This window comes from Pan troglodytes, chromosome 12, assembly GCF_028858775.2.
Source record: "Pan troglodytes isolate AG18354 chromosome 12, NHGRI_mPanTro3-v2.0_pri, whole genome shotgun sequence".
NCBI lineage: Eukaryota > Metazoa > Chordata > Mammalia > Primates > Hominidae > Pan > Pan troglodytes.
In genome coordinates this window covers 77,755,286-77,773,519 of record NC_072410.2, presented here as the reverse complement: position 1 = coordinate 77,773,519, position 18,234 = coordinate 77,755,286, and the positions used below count along the sequence as shown (strand labels likewise).

Sequence of the window (18,234 nt, the reverse complement as noted above, 5' to 3'; positions counted from 1 at the left end):
CCTCATTGAGATCACCAAAGTGGTGTGGACACGGCGCCTTGCCCCCAGATCTGCATCGGAATGCAGAAAAGATCTTTAAAAAAAAAAAAAAGTTTTGAATTCCTCAATGATTTTTCTTCTGGAAAGGCAGCTTAGGATAATTATTTCAGCTTTATTGAGGGCAGATTAGTTGAAGTCTGGGCGCTGCGTTTCAATACGCGTTGTACACGGGCCGACAATGTGGTCATTGTTGGCTACTGTGTGTGAATCCATTCAACATATACACTTTTTAACACCAAACCGAGTCCTGTCTAAATATACACAGTGCTCAGGGAAAGACGTCTCTGACCCCGACAAATCTGCGTAAATCACACTTCCATAGTTACAGAAGCCTCACAAAGGGAGGCCCGGCTCAAGATGCTGATTACATCTTCTTAAAAGCAACATACCTAAGAATAAATACCCATGCCTGGCCTAGGGGCTGTGGTGGCCAGAGGCAGAGAGGGCCCTCTGTGTTCTATGGGCCTTTTGGCGTCTGTTTTAGGCTTTCGATGTTACTTTCCCTAGAGAAATTAGACAGTTTAAAAATAATAATGGTAATTATTATTATTTTACAATACGAGCAAACAAGCAATTTTCAGGCCTTATTCACTTCATCCGGGTGGCTGGCCTCCAAAGTTTGAGTGCCCTCTGGGGCTGGCAGGCAGGACCAGAGCTCCTTCTGTTGTGTGGTGAGGAGTGGGCATCTGTGGGACTTTTCTGGGTCCAGAGGGCTCTTGGGCTTCTCGGCTCTCGCAGCTCCTCCACCACTCCTCAGAGAGGCAGCTGAATTCTGGGAAGAAACAAAGAGTTGAGTTGCTTCTTAAGATGGAAAGAAGTGTACTGTTTGGACTGTTATTTTAAAATACAGGGTGGTGGGGGAAATCGAGGCTCCTTGGCCGGGGGGGGGGGAGTAAAGAGAAGCCTAATTGATGAAGAGGGAGTTGAGGTGAATGTGGTCCATGGGCATCGATGGGGGAGGCAAGAGCGGCCTCCAGCACCCTGGGAATTGGGCTCAGGCTCCCTGGCGCCAGATACCCTCGGAATCCGGGATCCCTGGCTGGCGCCACGGCCCGCTGGGCCAAGGTCGGTGCTTGGTGGGCCCCATGATCTCATCTCTCCTTTCTTCCTTGCCACTATTAGTGCTTACATAGGCAGAAAGAGGCGGCCCGACGTGCACACCATGTGCAAACCGCGCCCGCTGGGCTGGTCAGCCGTCTTTCCTTGCCTGCCGACCTGGACTATGTGGAGCCTGGGGGACCCTCTTGCCTCCCAACAAAATCCCCGCTCTAATTGCACATCCCATTCAACAACTCTGCCCAGGGCTTTTCGAATTTCTGGATCAACTTCTTTAGGAAAAAGGGAAGAAGAAGGCTCAGAGACAGCGGTAGAGAAAAGAGGAGAGAGAGGGAGAAGAGAGAAGAGAGGAGGGGGAAGTAGCGAGATTAAGAGTTGCAAAGATAAAAAAAATTCTCTTTATTCCCCCACTTCTCCCTCCTTCCCTGCTCTCCCCCTCCCCCCGCCCTCTGGCTAAGTGGTAAAACCGTCCTTACGTTCTCGGTATTGATTGGCAGGGCTGACAGTGATTGGCAGTGGTTGCCGTGGCAACGCCACAACGACAGGCCACAGACCAATAGAAAAGCGAAACAAAATGTTTCAATGCTGCACTCACTGTGGATTTAGGGGAGATATTATGAGGCTGTTGTCATTAGGGCGATTGCGGTGGAATCGCTGAATCTTGACTCGGCGGTGGTTGGCTCTCCCTCTCCTCTCTCCCTCTCCCTCTCTGTCTCGGGTTCTCTCTCTGCGCGCGCGCACCGGGCCGCTCTCCTACCTCCCTCTCTATGTGGCTGCGCGGGTGTGTGTGTGTGTGGATGTGTGTGGGGTGTGGGTGTCCCTTACGCCCTTCCTCCTCCCCCTCCTCCTCCTGCTCCCCCCTCCTTTCCTTCTCCTCCTCCCCCCTCTCCTCTCCCTCCTCCTGGTCCTCATCGCCCCTCTCCTCCTCTTCCTCCCCTCTCTCTTCCTCTCCCTGAATTTTCTCCTCTCCTCTCAGGTCAGTCCATGGTATTCCGCTCCCCCCTAGACCTCTATTCCTCCCACTTCTTGTTGCCAAACTTCGCCGATTCTCACCACCGCTCCATACTTCTGGCGAGTAGCGGCGGCGGGAACGGTGCGGGAGGCGGCGGCGACGCGGGAGGCGGCAGCGGCGGCGGGAACGGTGCGGGAGGCGGCGGTGCTGGCGGAGCAGGCGGCGGCGGCGGCGGCTCCAGGGCCCCCCCGGAAGAGTTGTCCATGTTCCAGCTGCCCACCCTCAACTTCTCGCCGGAGCAGGTGGCCAGCGTCTGTGAGACGCTGGAGGAGACGGGCGACATCGAGCGGCTGGGCCGCTTCCTCTGGTCGCTGCCCGTGGCCCCCGGGGCGTGCGAGGCCATCAACAAACACGAGTCGATCCTGCGCGCGCGCGCCGTGGTCGCCTTCCACACGGGCAACTTCCGCGACCTCTACCACATCCTTGAGAACCACAAGTTCACCAAGGAGTCTCACGGCAAGCTGCAGGCCATGTGGCTCGAGGCGCACTACCAGGAGGCCGAGAAGCTGCGCGGCCGCCCACTCGGCCCGGTGGACAAGTACCGCGTGCGCAAGAAGTTCCCGCTGCCACGCACCATCTGGGACGGCGAGCAGAAGACGCACTGCTTCAAGGAGCGGACTCGGAGCCTGTTGCGGGAGTGGTACCTGCAGGACCCCTACCCCAACCCCAGCAAGAAACGCGAACTGGCGCAGGCCACCGGCCTCACTCCCACACAAGTAGGCAACTGGTTTAAGAACCGGCGGCAGCGCGACCGCGCCGCGGCGGCCAAGAACAGGTTAGTGGCGGGGCCCGCGGCCTGGCTACAGCCTCAGAGGCCTGGGAAGGGGAGAGGGGTTGAGATGGGGCTAGCGGAGCGGCCGCTGAGAGCCAGGGAAGCCGTGACTCCTGGCCAGTCGGAGAAAGTTTCCGCTTGTCCGGGGCGCGCGGAAGAGGGGGCGGACTGGCTGTGGGTGTATTGATTGCTTTGACCAAGAGGGGCTTTCGTCAGGGCAGAGAGTGTCTGCTTGCGACCCGAGTTCCCGCAGCCCCTGGGAGACTTAGCCCTGCGCTGCACCCGTGCCTGCCTCCTCAGCCCTGCCGCCAGCTCGGCGATCCTCTGGAGCCTAGAGACAGGGAGGGAAGGAAAGCACTCTTTGCCGTCTGGTTCTTATTTCTGTGCATTGCAAAACCCCGAGAGAAATCCACTAGCGTCAGAGAGAGGAAAGTGAACCTGGGTCCCTACCACAAGGGGAAAAGGCCGGAGGCCACTGCGCAGCGGGCCTGTTTCCCCGCAACGCTGCACGTTGCCTGACTGGGAGCAGGAGAGCCGGGCTGGGAGTGGAGAGGCCTAGCGTGTGCGTGTGCGTGTGTGTGTGCACGCGCGTGTGCATGTACTCGCCCTCCTGTTTCAGCCGAGGAGAATCCCTTTGGTCCTCTAAGCTGGGAAGCGGGCACGAGCAGCCTCGTTGCCGGCAAGTTGGCCACAAAGTCACAAAATTGTATAGGGCTTGACCAACATCACAGGAGCTGGGCCTGGGGGAAGGAGAAAAAGAACCAGAGGGAAAGAAGTGGATAGGCGAAAGGAGTGGGGAGAGAAGGGAGAAAGAAGAGAGGAAGTTGGGTGAAAGCCCTGATGTGGAGCCTGTGTCTCTCTCTTTCCAGCCAGGAAGGCCCAGGGCCTGGTGTACCTCAGGGAGCAGGACCCCCAGCTGCTGACAGCTGCCCGTGGGTGGGGGCTGGGTGTGAGTTTCTGGAGGTGTGTTCGAGTTTAGGCGGCCGGGACCTGAGCCCATGGCCCTCTCACCCCTGCCGTGGAGCCCACTTTTCGTCTGATGAGGGGAGCGCCCAGGGTCAAGCCAAGGCCTCCCTGTGGAGAGAATTCCAGACACCAGGTCCAGGCAGAAGGTTCCCGGTGGGGGAAAGGGCAGCTGGAGACTGCTCTGTGCGCCTCTCTTGCCTTCTCCTTTGCCCCTTTTCTGTCTCCCTGCTCTTTCCCCACTTTTCCACCGCCAGCTTTCCTATTTTCTCTACCCTCGGTCCTGCGCTCTGCGCTGGCATCCAGAGAGCAAAGTATGCGGTTCTACCCGGAGACTGGCCGGGCGGTGAGGAACCCGCAGCTCCCGGTGTGTGTTTGAAGGAGCAGGGACGGGGTTACTAGGGGAACTCGACCGGTCGCGGGGCAGCCGGCTCAGTTTGAAGAGCCCCAGGGACTGCGAAGGGAAGAAGCGCCCGGCTCCTCTCCGACTTCTGCTTCTCCAGGGCTTGGCGTACTTTGTCGCTTGCACCCAGGCCTCCCCAAGCGGCCGGGCTCGGGTTCTGCCTCTCCTCCGAGGCCAGCCTCTATCTGAGAAGACTTGGGACGCTCCCGAAAGCGGAGTGGGGAGCGGCGGCGCGGGGGAGCCGGGTGGCGGGCCTCTGTGTCAGGGCGGGCGCGGCTCTCTTTCTCCCGCAGGCTCCAGCACCAGGCCATTGGACCGAGCGGCATGCGCTCGCTGGCCGAGCCCGGCTGCCCCACGCACGGCTCGGCAGAGTCGCCGTCCACGGCGGCCAGCCCGACCACCAGCGTGTCCAGCCTGACGGAGCGCGCGGACACCGGCACCTCCATCCTCTCGGTAACCTCCAGCGACTCGGAATGTGATGTATGATAGCCAAGGCCGCCCTCCTCCCCCTCCTTCCCCTCCTCCCCCACTCCTTCCCCTCCGCCTCCTAGCCCTCCTCCTCTTCCTCCTCTTCCTTCTCCTCCTCCATCCCCAGAACAAACCGAAATCAGGATACCCAACCATACACACATACAAGTCCACACACACTCCCACCCCAGCCAAAAATGTATAAAAAACAAGAAAATAACAAATTAACCGCAAACTATCAACAACCCCCAACCACCATCTACCACTACGGCCACCCCAAAGGACCCCGACGCCAACAGACAGTCAAACGCTGATGTTGCGGGCAGAAAACATAAAAGAGGTGACAATTGTATACTTTCTAGGACAAGCACGGCTTCTCCTTTCGGTTCCCATGGACCCGGCACCCCACCTGCATGACGATTTATTTGTATCTGGGAAAATATTCTCTCTAGTTAAAAATGATTTAAAGAGTCGACTATACAAAAATCAATCACCACCACGAGGACAAGAGGACAAAAGCAAAACAGACAAAAAGAAAAAAAATCGCCGTCTCCGTTCCGAATTTGTTAAAAAAAAAAAAAAAAAAAAAAAAAGACAGGGGGAAAAAAAAAAAAAGAACTCCTGGAGAGGGAAATAGCAAATGTGTCTTGCCTTTTGTTGCTCTCTCTCTCTTTTTTTTTCTCTCGCTCTCTTTCTTTCTCTTCTTCTCTCTGTTTTTAAGTCAAGTATTGGTCAAAAAAATGCAATCTTCTGTTTTTTGTTCAGCAGACAATCATTTTCTTCGTAAGCACCTTTTTCTCTCAACTCTGTCACTGCCTGTGTGGGTACTGGTTATAAATGTGGAAAAAGAATAGTTATGACTGTAACAGATTTTTATTTTTATTTCAAAATTTTATATGAATTATGTATATCTTAATGATCGGTCATTTTCCCAGTTTGTAATATATGTGTAGAAATTGCCTGTATATGATATTGCTTTTTCTCCTCTCCCTTTCTCTTTCTCTCCTCTCCCTCTCTCTATCTTCCTCCCTGCTCACCTGTCTCTTTTCTTTTTGGGGTTCTCCTCCCACTCGGTGCTCCTGGTGTCGACTTGGCAGTCAAGGAGGGGCATGGTGGCCTGGGTTAGGAAGAGGGACCCCGTCGCTAGCAAAAGTGGAGAGTGAGATTGTAGTATTCTTATGCAAAAGCTATTTCCAGTATTTCTTAGCAGCTTCAGAGGTATCTCTCACTCCCTGTAGGGCGCTTTTACTGTTATCTTAAACTGCGTGTTTATCTATATGTAAAAACTTTCTAAAGCAAATACAGTATTCTCCATTTTCTTATCACTCCCAGAGACTGGTGTTTTTGTCTGCCCCTGGCCCGCAGCCGCGGGGTGCTCGGCCTTCACTTCCACTCCTGCTCACCTGAGCCGGGGCAGAATTTCAAGGCTGGATCTCAGCATTTTTTTCCCCCCCTGAGGGCATTGGGAAGACCAGAACAGGCCCTCCGGAAAAGAGCCAAAGCTGGATCCTGAGCAAAAAGGCAAAGAGGGTTCAAGGGTTGGGAGCGGGAGGCTACCGCCAGTTTCTTCAGAGTCAGAAGCTAGGCCCACTTCACCACAGTATGCATTCAGCCGGAATTGTAGCCTGCCAAGACCCTGTGGGTCCTTGGGGGTGTGCTGGGCGTCTTTCAGTTGTTGTTGCTTTGTTTTTTAAAAGGAAAAACATACAAGGCCGCCAAACCCCAGCATCCATCCCGAGTAGATCTGACAGGTTTTGTCTTCTTTTTGGGGGGTGGGGTGGTGGGGGGGACAGTAGCCTGAGTGGGGAAGGCAGGAGGAGTGAGGGAGGAGGTCGCTTGCAGAGTTTAGGGTCTAGAATCAGGATGGACTCCCCTCGTCACCTCCTGAGTGTGTGTCTATGTGACAGTGTGATTTGCCTTACGGCTCTCGATCTGTCTCCCTGAAATTTCTTCCCATCTTTGGGGTTCAGCTGGAGTCTCTCGAGCCCCTAAGACATTTCAGAGTTGGTTTACACTTTAAAATGAAAACAAAAAAGTCACCACCTCTTACTAACCATGTTCCTACTGGCCCCAAGGCCTCCATGCCCTGGCTGGGGCCCCCACAATTCCCTGGGATGGCTTGGCTGGCCGTGCATCTGCCGCTCTGGGCCAGGGTGGCCTGCACCCAAGGAGGAGCAAAAGGGGTAATTTCAGAAAACTTGCTTTTACTTGAAAGTCCAATTTCCAAAGCAAGGAGGATTGGGGGAAACGTGCCTGGAATTTTGCATCCGTTTCCAAACTAATTTTGACTTCCGATTTCCTTTTGTCCCCATCCCGAGCAGCACCAGGGGGTTTAGGAGGGCCAGGCTGGGCAGAGAGGCTGTCTGGCCCAGAGGTGCCCTGAGTGTTCCAGTGGGACCTTGCATGTCCAGGGCGTGCATTTGCCAGGCAGGGAAGGTTCCTGAGTGCGCCCCTACTTAGAACCAGAGCATCCAGCTGACCTCCAGAGCTCCCAAGTTCTGTGGCCTGGCACATGGTGTCAGAATCTCTGTGTGTGTTCACTGCTCGGGAAAATATTCCTTGTCCTGCCACATTTCCGGCAATATTGACCAGGTGGTAGGAATTTGGGAAAAGGACTGCCTGGATTCTACCCAACTTGAGCCTCTGTTCTGGGATGAGGAGCTCTGTCACCCACCTTTGCTTTTAGATAATCAGTCACATACTTGACACAGAGCTTGGGCCTGGAAACCCAAAGAAGTGCCTGCCTCAGTGTGGAGAGTCTGGATGGACACTGCTCAGCCAACTGACCAGAATTGACGGATGAAAGGCAAGAAGTTGCTCTGCTGGAGGGTGACTCCTGGAAGGGCCTGCCTAGATAGAGGATATCAAGGAGCAGGTGCCTTTTTGTCTAGGGGACAGGAGACAAACCTGGAAGTTAAAATGATTTCCTATCTCAACACACGGTGCAGAGAAAGCAGATTTGGGGCATCCAGTGCCCACTCCTTCTGTATTACAGAAAACTGTCCATCAGACTCCACAGCAGCCTTTAGCTTTGGAGGGCCTGGGTCTTACTGGGTGTCAGCAGCCTGTTGTCTGTCTGTCTATCCTGCTATCTATCATGTATCACTCTCTCATCTCCTGTGTTTCCATCCAGGTCTGCATGAATACCAATACTCTATGCTTTGTACTTTCTGACCTTACATATAGGTTCCCTGCAGGAAGGACATGTGTGTTTGTTGTGGGTATGTAGATGTGTGCAATTCTGGATGCTGGGCTTTCAACCCTCAGTCAAGGTCTGAGGGCATACAAAAGGATGTGTGTGTGTGATGTTTGGTATAAATGTGTGTACAGTGCATTGGGGTGTGTCCAGTATGTTTTCATGTATACTGCATAGCACAGGTATTTGTGTATGGCTTAGACAGTTTCTCTGTCCTTAGTTCTGCAAGGAGTGCATATTGGGGGGCTCCAATACACCTACAAGGTACTTGGGCATGTGTCTTGTGGGTCTTGGGTCTAGTGTAGACATGTGTGGGTTCCCTTGTTCTAGGCACTCCCTAGATATGACTGCCAGGCTGCCCACCTCTAACAGGTCTTCCTGTCCCTTTAAGACTTAAGGGATCTCAATGGGTATTCATTGGCTGGAGGGCAGAGGGGGATTGGGCTCTTTGGCTATCCCAGTCCATCCTTTATTCTGTTTGATTTACTGGGGATATTATGGTTGATTTGGCCTTTGCCCCTTTAAACATCAGAGTGAGAGAATAGAGGCCCCTTTCTGGCCAGATCTTGCCTTTTACCAGCTGCTGGCCTAGTCTCTTTCTGGGCCCCTCAAAGCCCTGGCCAAAGCAGTCAACACCCTACGGGCCACTCAGACAGAGCTTGAGGGCAAGGCCAGGCTGAAGTTCCACCTGCAGAAAGCCATCTCAGTCACTGCACAGCCCCCACCTCCTGGGAATGCTGCAGGTTGTGCCTGGGCCAGGAGAATGTGTGCATTGGTGTGTGCGCTCTCGTGGGTCTTGTGAGCCTGGGTCAGGCCCAATATGCAGGCCTAAGTGCTAATCATCTGTCCCCTATGTCTGGGCCATGCAGCAGCCAGTAGGCTGGCTCCTCTGCTTCTGGCGTTCCAGTGAGTCGGCACCCACTACCCTGCACGCAGCACACTTCCGCCTGGCATCCCAGCGGAGTGTTCTGGCTCGGAGCCTTCCCTGTGTGCTTAGACCTCCTGTGTACCTCAGTCACTTACCGTAAGTTTCCAGATGCTTGAGGAATAATAGCCAACTTGGCTATTTTCTCAAAGAAAAATAATGACAATCCAAGATTTGCATTGGAAACCTGAACAGGCAGAATGGGGTGTGAAACTGGGCAAATCTGTATCAAAGTCTTTGACCCCTAGATGTGCCTGCCTGAGGGAAGAGGCCCGTCTACCCCTTCTGGCCTGCTCACTCTCTCCGCACCCAGCCCTCTTCCGTCCCTGCCCCTAGCCCTGGCTCTGAGCCCCCCACCTGGCCTCTCTTCTTGCCCTCCATGAATCCTGCGGAATCGACTGCCCAGTGCCAGTGCAGTTGATTATCCCCGGCGAGACACACAACTGATTAAAATGAAATGACCCGGAAGCTGCCACGGCGCGGGGCGGAGATGCCGATCAATAGTGGGGCTGGAGGCACATGAGTCTGGCCAGTGCCGGCTGGGAATGGGGTTGAAGACGAAGGTCCCAGCCTGGGGGTGCCTGAGACTTTGGGCGGGGAGACGGTTCAGTGAGGCAGCGGGAAGGCCCGTGCCTGGGCTTGCCGAGGGGGCTGTGATGGTGGAGTGGCCCCCAGGTTCTTCTGCAAGGAGAATAGGACAGCCTGGTACATTCTCGACCCAGCGCATCACCCGGGACCCCGGAGCTCGAAGTCCATTCCCAGGCCTGTGGCGCACTGGATGCACTCGGCGTCTTGAGCAGTCTCTTCTCCCTCTCTTCTTCCTCTGCCTCTGTGGCCCTGTCAGTCCCGCCTAAGCCTTTGTGTGGCCGTCACCTGGAGCACCGGCTGTGCCTCAGGGACTTTCCCGGGCCTTCCCCTTGTCCTCTCTGTCCCCCAGCGCTGGAGCTGAGATGCCCGGCTCGCGGGACGCTCGACCCCCTGGTACGCGCGCTGAGGCCCCCACGGCTTCCCACCGCTCAGGCCCTTTCCGGCCCCAGCTGAGCTGAAGCTCCCTGGCCCCAGTGTGCGGGCCCCGGTGGCCGTCTGGCCCGAGGGAGGGCGGGGGCAGGCGAGAGGGAGCCATGGAGGAGGGGAGCAGTACTAGCCCGGCTCCAATTTCTCCGGTCAGCTGAGCACAACTTTCCATTCGAGTGTATTCATGCAGCGGCTGATTGAGCTCCACTGTGCCGGGCGGGGCTCGGCGGGAGCGGGCAGGAACAGCCAGGCTGACAGAGGCTACACACACACACACACACACACACACACACACACACACACACGTATGTGCAATTCATCTCATCTACATAAACATGCCCTCTATGTTATATCACACCTCACCTCCAGCCGTGCCATCATAAACACAGCCGAGCCCCTTCCCTCAGGCACCTACCTGCCCTCAGAGCAGTTTCCCAGCACCCATAGACCTGCTTCTCTACACAACATAAGGCCTGCCTTTCTGATTTTCCCCTTATGGATTCTACACCGGTCCTCAGATACAAACACAAGAATCCTTCATCTGCCTTTCCTGCAGGCACACTCTCCAGGATGCATGCACTCCAAATCTGTACAGACGCACGCACAAAATGCCCAGGCTCACAATCGCACCCTCCTACAGAGCTACCCAGATTCACACAATAGAAATACACATCTGCATAAAATGGCATTAGCACCAATAGACATTTAGTGCACAGCCTGTTGTAAGTACACAGTGTGCTGGGGCTAACCAAAAGTTTAAACACAAGAAAGGGAGAAAATGAACAATAAATCCAGTCAGAGAACACAGCCACTACACAGTCACCATGACAAACACACAGAGGAAACCTTCGGGCGCACACACATACCTGTGAGCCAACCCAAAGACATAAGACATGCCACCCAGAGGCATGCCAACCTCCAAACCACAGAGCTTGACTCTAGGGACTCACAGACCACCCATTCATTGCGCGCACACACACACACACACACACACACACACACACACACACACACACACACACACTAGGCTAGGGCCCAAAGAAGATAGGTAGGGAACTAGATAAGCACCTTGAGAGAAGCATGCCTGCTGTTGGGAGTGAGCAGGTAAACAGAGGCCTCTGTGTTACAGTCCACCCCTAAACGCCCATGGTATGCTGTTCTGCAGAGCAAGAAGAGAGAGTGAAGAAGAGGGAGATAAATTATAGAGTGAGGATAAAGGCAAAAGGAAAAGGGAGAGAAAGGAGAGGGAGTTGAAACAAAAAGTGAGGAGAGGAGAGAACAGGGAAGGGGCGGGAGCTGGAAGGGTCTGAGGGAAGATGGGGAGCAGCTTCCCAGGCTTAAGCTGGGGGAGGGCCAAGACTGGTTGGGGAGAGGGTGTCATTGCAGCAGGAGAGCAATTCCTTCTCCAAGAAAGCGCCTAGGGGAGCACGTTGACTTGTGGCCGGCTGGACTTGGGAAGTGAGACGAATACTGGGGGTGCACAGCAGCTTGGGGCCCAACAGCATCCATTCCCCTTGTGGGCTGGGGAGGTCATGCAGCTTCCTCTGCCCAGAAGAGGCCCACCCAGGGAAGCACCCACCTTCCCATGCCTCCCTTCCCTGGACTCAGGGGCAGCTTCTCCCCTCACACTACACACTCTTAGAGATGCCCCCAATATGATTCCATTCGTAAGACACACATAGTCACTGCTCTGCATGCACACACACACACACACACACACACCCCTCTGCCTTCTACAGTGGGCATAGGCAACCACCCACTTCTGCTCAGGGATGCGGCAAGGGACAGAAGCATATCTCCACTCCTAGTAACGACTCCCCACTTTTTACAAATAAAACCACGACTCTAACTGGTTTCTACACACACTCTTTTTGGAAAAGAAAAGGGCTTTAACCTGCAGGAGTCTAACCCGTCAAGACGTCGAGGACCTTACAGAATGTGCTGGCAAGAAAGGAGAGCACAGGCAAGTCACACACAAATGCATGTGCCAGGCTCTGCCTACACTCCAGCCCCGCCAGGCTGCTCACGGCAGGCTCAGTCAGGGTGGAGCCCCTCTCTGTCTGAGGATGGAAATGGCTGTGTGGCTGGAGGAGCTACAGACCAGCCAGGCACTGGCTGTTCTCTTTTATTTTTTATTTTTATTTTTTTCTGAAAAGATGAGGCTTGGCAGGAGGGGCGAGTTCCCTGGGGACTTCTCGGATCCCTGAAGGCAGGAAGAGTGTGCGGGGCCCAGGAACCGAAACAGGAGGTCCGAGGGACCGAGGCAGGGTCCAGACGTGAGGGGGAGCGCGGCGGGGCGTGGGGGACGCGGCCCCCGGGGCAGGGGTCCGGGATCTGCGGACGTGGCCCGGTGGGGAGCGCGCCCCTTGGTCCCCGCTCCGCCCTCCGGCCTTCGCGGCGCTCTCTCGCTGGGCCTTTGTCCCCACCTCTCAGGCTCGGACTCCGTCTTTCTTCTTTCAGGCCGCTGGGAGGCGCTGTGGCCGAAGCCCCGGCCTCTCCCAGCCTGATGCCCTGGTCCTCCAGCCGCGCCGTCTTTCTCCGAACCCGGTTCCCGCGGGGCTGGGCTGCCTCAGGCGATGGCCCGGCCTGTGGCTGGGGGCGGCCTGGAGCCCTTCCAGGCCCGCACTGGCTTTGGTTTGTTGGATTTTGCGATATTTACCATAATAATTAATTTGCCGCCATTCAACAGAGTATCTTAGCAAGGCCCCTTAACGACTGGAAGCGCTGCTAATTCCCTGCGTATGCGCCTCTCCCTCTGCAGCCCGGGACAGGCGCAGCCGCCTTATGCCTGCCCCTACCTCGCCCGGGACACACTGGCGCCGCCTGGCCAGGCCCGACTGGGAGGAAGGACAGAGGACCGACGGACACGTGTACATGTGCGGGCGCACGGAACCCAGGCCCCGGCCACCGCTGCCTTTCCCCTGTGTGTCTGAGCTGAAGCGGCTACGCTTATACCGGGAGGTGAAACGGAAGCTCAGAGAGGGCCATAATTTGGCCACTGTCACACAGCCAACCTCCACCTTCACCGGGCTACACCAACACACTCGATGACCCTCTCTGTCTTCCTCGCCGTGCGCTCCCGATAGCGGGGGAAATACTTTTCTGAGACGCCTCTCTGGGCACGCAAGATGAGGCAAAAGCGGGAGAAGGGAGTGGGATAGGACCGGGAGCGGGCGGCCCTAGGCTCTGCCCTTCTGGGCGCGCCATCGCTCCCGCCACCTGCGCTAGGACTTTGCAGGAACGCGCCTCCTACGCGCTGCCTAGGAGGACCAGACCCGAGACAAGCGCTCAGCAAGCAGCTACGTGCAGGCAGCCCTACCAAGCCCGGAGAAAGAGCGGGGATTTCAGGGGCCTCCGCTCCCACAGCGGACCGGCCTCCGCTTAAACCACCAGCACTTCCCAGTGGGCTGGGAATCGAGGATGTGAAGTGTGTGGATACATGTGAACGTTGTTGAGTGTGCAGTGAGACTGTTGTGCAGATTCTCATGAATTGCAAGAGAAATATTTACCTTGTGCGGGTGACAAGTCTACCTGCAGATGAGCCCGGGGGCTTGTCCAGTGCTTGTGAGCATGATGCAGAAATATCAACTAAGTTCTCGAAGAATGGAGGGGAGAGGGACAAGCACAACTGAGCCCCGTCCTCAAGTTTCTCACGATCCAGTCGGAGGGACAGTTGAGGTCACCACTTAAAAACAAACCAACCCCGTGGAGTTGCACACAGTGTTTCCCGGAGTGTCAACTTCGCAATTAATTACTACAACGTTGGCGGTGGGGATAGAGAGGGCTTCTCTGAGTTCTCTGAGCAGATGGCACTGACCCAGAAGGATGAATCGGATTGAGTGGAGGAGATTCTAGGCAGGAATGGCAGGCGGGAAGGCATGGAGGAGGTGTCAGGTCCAGTGGGGAGCAGTGCAGTGTGGCTGGCCCGCCGGGAGTACTGTAGTGTGGGGCCCATGAGTTTTTGAGAGGTTGGTAATTGATTCTGAGGGAAGAGGGAGTAGGGATTAATTACAAGATCAGGCAAGTTGTGTGGCCTTGATCCCATGGGTACTGGGGAGCCAAATAAAACTGTATGAAAGTGGCTGGGCGCGGTGGCTCACGCCTGTAATCCCAGGACTTTGGGAGGCCGAGGCGGGCGGATTACGTGGTCAGGAGATCGAGCCCATCCTGGCCAACATGGTGAAACCCCGTCTCTAATAAAAATACAAAAATTAGCTGGGTGTGGTGGCACATGCCTGTAATCCCAGCCACTCGGGAGGCCGAGGCACAAGAAGCACTTGCACCCAGGAGGCGGAGGTTGCAGTGAGCTGAGATTGCCGCACTGCACTCCAGCCTGGAGACAGAGGGAGACTCCGTCTCAAAACAGTCAAACAAACAAACAGACAAACAAAAAAACTGTATGAAAGCTTAAGTGGTAATATCCAGTGTCCTGCTTAAGGACTGTAGTCGGGGGCAGTGAGGCTGTAGACAGGAAGGCCCCTAGGAAACTATTCCAATAGGCAGGACTGAGCTAAGACGCCAGAATGGGTTAAAGGCATTTCCAAGGAGGAATGGTGAGGACTTGATGACCAGCTGCAGACCTTATAGGCTGCCCTCCGACCTTCAGCTTCATGTGCGCTCACAATTCACGTGCTCACACGTGCTCCTTAGAGGGGTCTGTCGGTGGACGCCGCGAACCAATCAAACCCTTGCACTTTGTTCCAAAACCCATTCCCTACCAGAATGGGAGTCCTGTAGGGCCAGGTCTCCTCCCATACCCACCCATTTCGGCCTTTGTTCTACTGCACAATAACAGCTGGCACTGGGGTGCGGGAGGACGGTGAAAGCTCGAGTCCCAGGCTCCAAATCCTCCAGGAGTAACTGGGGTGACCCGAGGAGAGCAGCGCACTGGGTGAGTGGAAGCGTGGCCCGTGAGAAGGGTACCGAGGGTCAGAAGTGTCGCAAGGGACCCAGGACTCGCGCGCCTCCGAACCCCTGAGTCTTCGCAGGCTCTGCGAAACTTCAGTGCGCGCAGCCTCCTTGCACACCGTTTTCGCGCGACCTCCTTGCCTCGGTCTCCAGGGGTCAAGCCAACCCAGCGGGGGAATGTTCCATTTGCCCTTTTGGGACATTCAGGGAGGCTTTTCCGGGCTGCCGCGGCGCTTCCACGCAGAGGAGGCGTCGGCTTCCAGGCAGCTTGGCGATCTTGTTATTGGACACGCGAGAGTTTAGAGACCCAGAGAAATGGAGTGAGTCAAAGTCAAACTCAAGTTTCTCGGCCCCTAGTCCTGCGATTCTTCCATTGCACATTGCACCCCTGGGCCTTTCACATCTGCTCCTAGCGAGCTTGGAGTGTAGGTGCGACCAGGGCGCATCTGTGCCAGTGCGTGTCTGCGTGCGTGGCCTTTGGGTGACTCCACGCCCGCAACTGTCTCCGAGTGTGTGGGCGCGTGTGTGGCAGGTACCCAGGAGCAGGACGGGGAGGGAAGCCTCAGCTTCCAGACCCGCTCTCGGGTGCTGGCGGAAGCGGTGGGTAGGAGCAGGAGGTATGTGGTGAAGGATGCAGGCGGACTAGGGCTCTGTGACCGCAGAAGAGTCCAGGACGCAACCCCTCACGCCGGGCCAGCGGGGAGGCAGGAGTATGGACCCGTTCCCCCGGGGATGGGAGAGCTGAGGAAGGCTGCAGGTCGGACAGCTAGATTCCATGATGCCCTCAAGAAGTTGCCAGACTCCAGTCTGGGAGCTCTCAAGAGCCAGAGACCCAGGGAAGTCCCCTCTTTGGCCTCCGAGGACCCCGAAGCCTGGCAGCAGTGCTCAGCCTCGGACCCCGCGGTTCCGCGGCCGGACGCCCCTCGGCGCTGGCTGTGCGCGCCCTGGCGCAAAGCACTACAGGTTGGAGGCGGAAAGCAGCGCGCTCTGGGGCCACTGGCGGGTTTTTGCTGCCACCTCGCGGCGATGGTGCGTAGCATGCGAACCCTCCGCACCGCGGGCCTTGGTAGTGCATGTGGGTGGTGTGGGGGGCCTTGCCCTGCCGCGCTGTCCTTTTCTGCTCGAGTTTTCGCAACACCTCTTCCACCGGGATAGCCTGCTTCTCCTCTTGAGGGACTGCGCGCTGTCTTATACCAAAGTCCACCATTTTGCGTGGGTAGGACCCTCCACCCTGGCCTGTGGGATTTGGAGTCACCTTTCTAGCTCCTTTCTGTTGCTTTACTACTTGATCCCGTGGCTGGCCACCTGGACTTGCAATAGGTCTCATGCTAATATTTCCCTTCTTCGGCACTATTAACTTCTTGTCTTGCAGATAGATGCCTCTAGGTCTCCTACAGCAGGAGTGTGGGGCTGTCTTCCACGGTGATAGGCTGTCTGGTGGGAAGCCATGCCGAGCTAGTACCCTCTCCTCCTCTCCACAAGGTCTTGCTGAAGGCCTTGCATATGCCTGACGCTGCCACACCTTGGAGACAGCCAATGGCAGCCTAGACCCTGGCCCTGCGATTATAGTTTAGTGCAAGCAGAGAAACACAATACACAAATTATCATTGAAGCTGCCATATGGAGGTATGGACAAAGTGGGAGCCCGAGGAGGGCCTTTGAAACAGATCTTGATGGATGAGCATGAGTTTTCCAGGCCAGTGAGGAGGGAAGGACAGTCAAGGGACTGGGAAGTGTGTGTCCAAAGACACCTGAGTACAAAAGAGCATTGGGTGCTGAGAGGGACAGCTGTTTCCTGGGGTGCTCCACAGTCTGATGGTGAAGACATTGCTTTGCTCTGGACAGCATAGCCAGCCAGCTTGGGCGAATGTATTGATAAGAGTATCAAGTGTCAGCAGTGAAAGGACTATTTGGAATTGCTTCTTTTTCCATTTAAATAGACAAGGAAACCGAGATTCTGGCTAAGTCTCTGTCCTTAAGTACAAAGCTAGTTAGGTGGCCGATTGCTCTATAGAGTCCACCATGGTGCCTAAGGGAGGCTGCGTTCCAGTGCCAGGTGGTCTGGAAAGAGGAGGGTGGTGGTGGTGGTGGGGAGTGGTTAAGAGGAGCCATCACAGGCTCTTTTCCTTTTCTCAGCTACAGTTTTGCTTGCCTGCTTCTCTCTCAGGCAGCATAAATACTAACCCTTACTCTCTTCTCTACAGATGCAATCATTCTAAAAGCTTTGGGGTTTTTTGTTTGTTTGGTATGTTTGCTGCCAAAACTATTTGGCAGCCAAACCTGACCTAAACAGTATGAAGCTATTTATAGTCTTTATTTATCCTGCTTGGCATAGATATCAGATGTTTCACTGCAGAAATGCTGATGTGTTGGATTACAGGTACTGCTCTGGACCCCCTTGGGTGGTGTTATGTAATACAGAATATACGGACCATTATATGTACCTTTCTGAAATCTCCAAAACTATGAATTTCCCAAGGTTTTTGGAAAGGTTTTGTGGTCCTTTGGGATTGAGCCTGGATTGTCTTATGATAAAGAGGTTCATGGTGGGAGAGGAAGTCAGGAGAGACTGGGAATTTAAACAACGTAATGAGATAAACCATGATTGGTAGTTTGCAGGAAGAGTAGGTCAAGTTGGCTGTGGGACAGGGTCACAGGGCCAGCCCAGCAAAGCTGCTGGCATCCTGGAGGGCCTCAGGGGCTAGGGTCTTAAATTTCTTTTTTTCCTTTGAGACAGGGCCTCGCTCTGTCACCCAGGCTGCAGTGCAGTTGCATTATCATGGCTCACTGCAGCCTCACCCTTCAGGGCTCAAGCAGTCCTCCCACCTCAGCCTCCTGAGTAGCTGGGACAAAAGATGCACACCACCATGCCCAGCTAATTTTTGTATTTTTTTAAGAGACAGGGTTTCACTATGTTGCCCAAGCTGGTCTCAAACTCCTGGGCTCAAGTAGTCCTCCCACCTTGGCCTTCCAAAGTGCTGGGATTACAGACGTAAGCCACCGCACCCAGCCCTTAGATTTCTACACAAGCTGGAGAAGGTAGATAAGATCCTGGCTCCAGGCATTTTTTTCATGGCCGTTCTCTCCCAGAGTCAGACTCTCCCCTTGATGCCAGAATTCTCCCTTTCTCCAGACCCAGGGAACACCTAACTCCACCTCTCTGGGTCAGTCAGGTAGGGGCAGCCAGATGCTCACCCTATCCCCTGGATGTCCTGGGGGAAAATCCATCTCTATCATAAAGCCATAGTAAGTGACTAAAATGTGAAAACTTTACATGAGAGAGACAGCTGCGAAGGAGGAAGAAAGTGAAAATTTATGACTGAATGCTTTCTAGGCATCCAGCCATGTCCTAGGTTCTTACACCAGCTTATTTTTTTTTTCATCCTTGCAGCATCCTGGGAGATCAGTATTTTCATCCTCCTTTTTATAGTTGAGGGAATTGAGGGCCTGAGGTTATAGGATTCTTGCTAGTCCTCCT

The 18,234-nt window shown here is 55.1% G+C and overlaps 1 protein-coding gene across 1 annotated transcript; it reads left to right on the top strand.

Moving 5' to 3' along the window:
• The first annotated feature begins 1,945 nt into the window (after positions 1-1,945).
• Positions 1,946-6,038, top strand: SIX3 (SIX homeobox 3). The gene is made up of 2 exons (XM_016948454.3): positions 1,946-2,882; positions 4,539-6,038. The coding sequence occupies exons 1-2, from the start codon at positions 2,080-2,082 to the stop codon at positions 4,729-4,731; spliced, it is 996 nt and encodes a 331-aa protein (XP_016803943.1). The 5' UTR covers positions 1,946-2,079; the 3' UTR covers positions 4,732-6,038.
• The last annotated feature ends 12,196 nt before the right edge of the window (positions 6,039-18,234 follow it).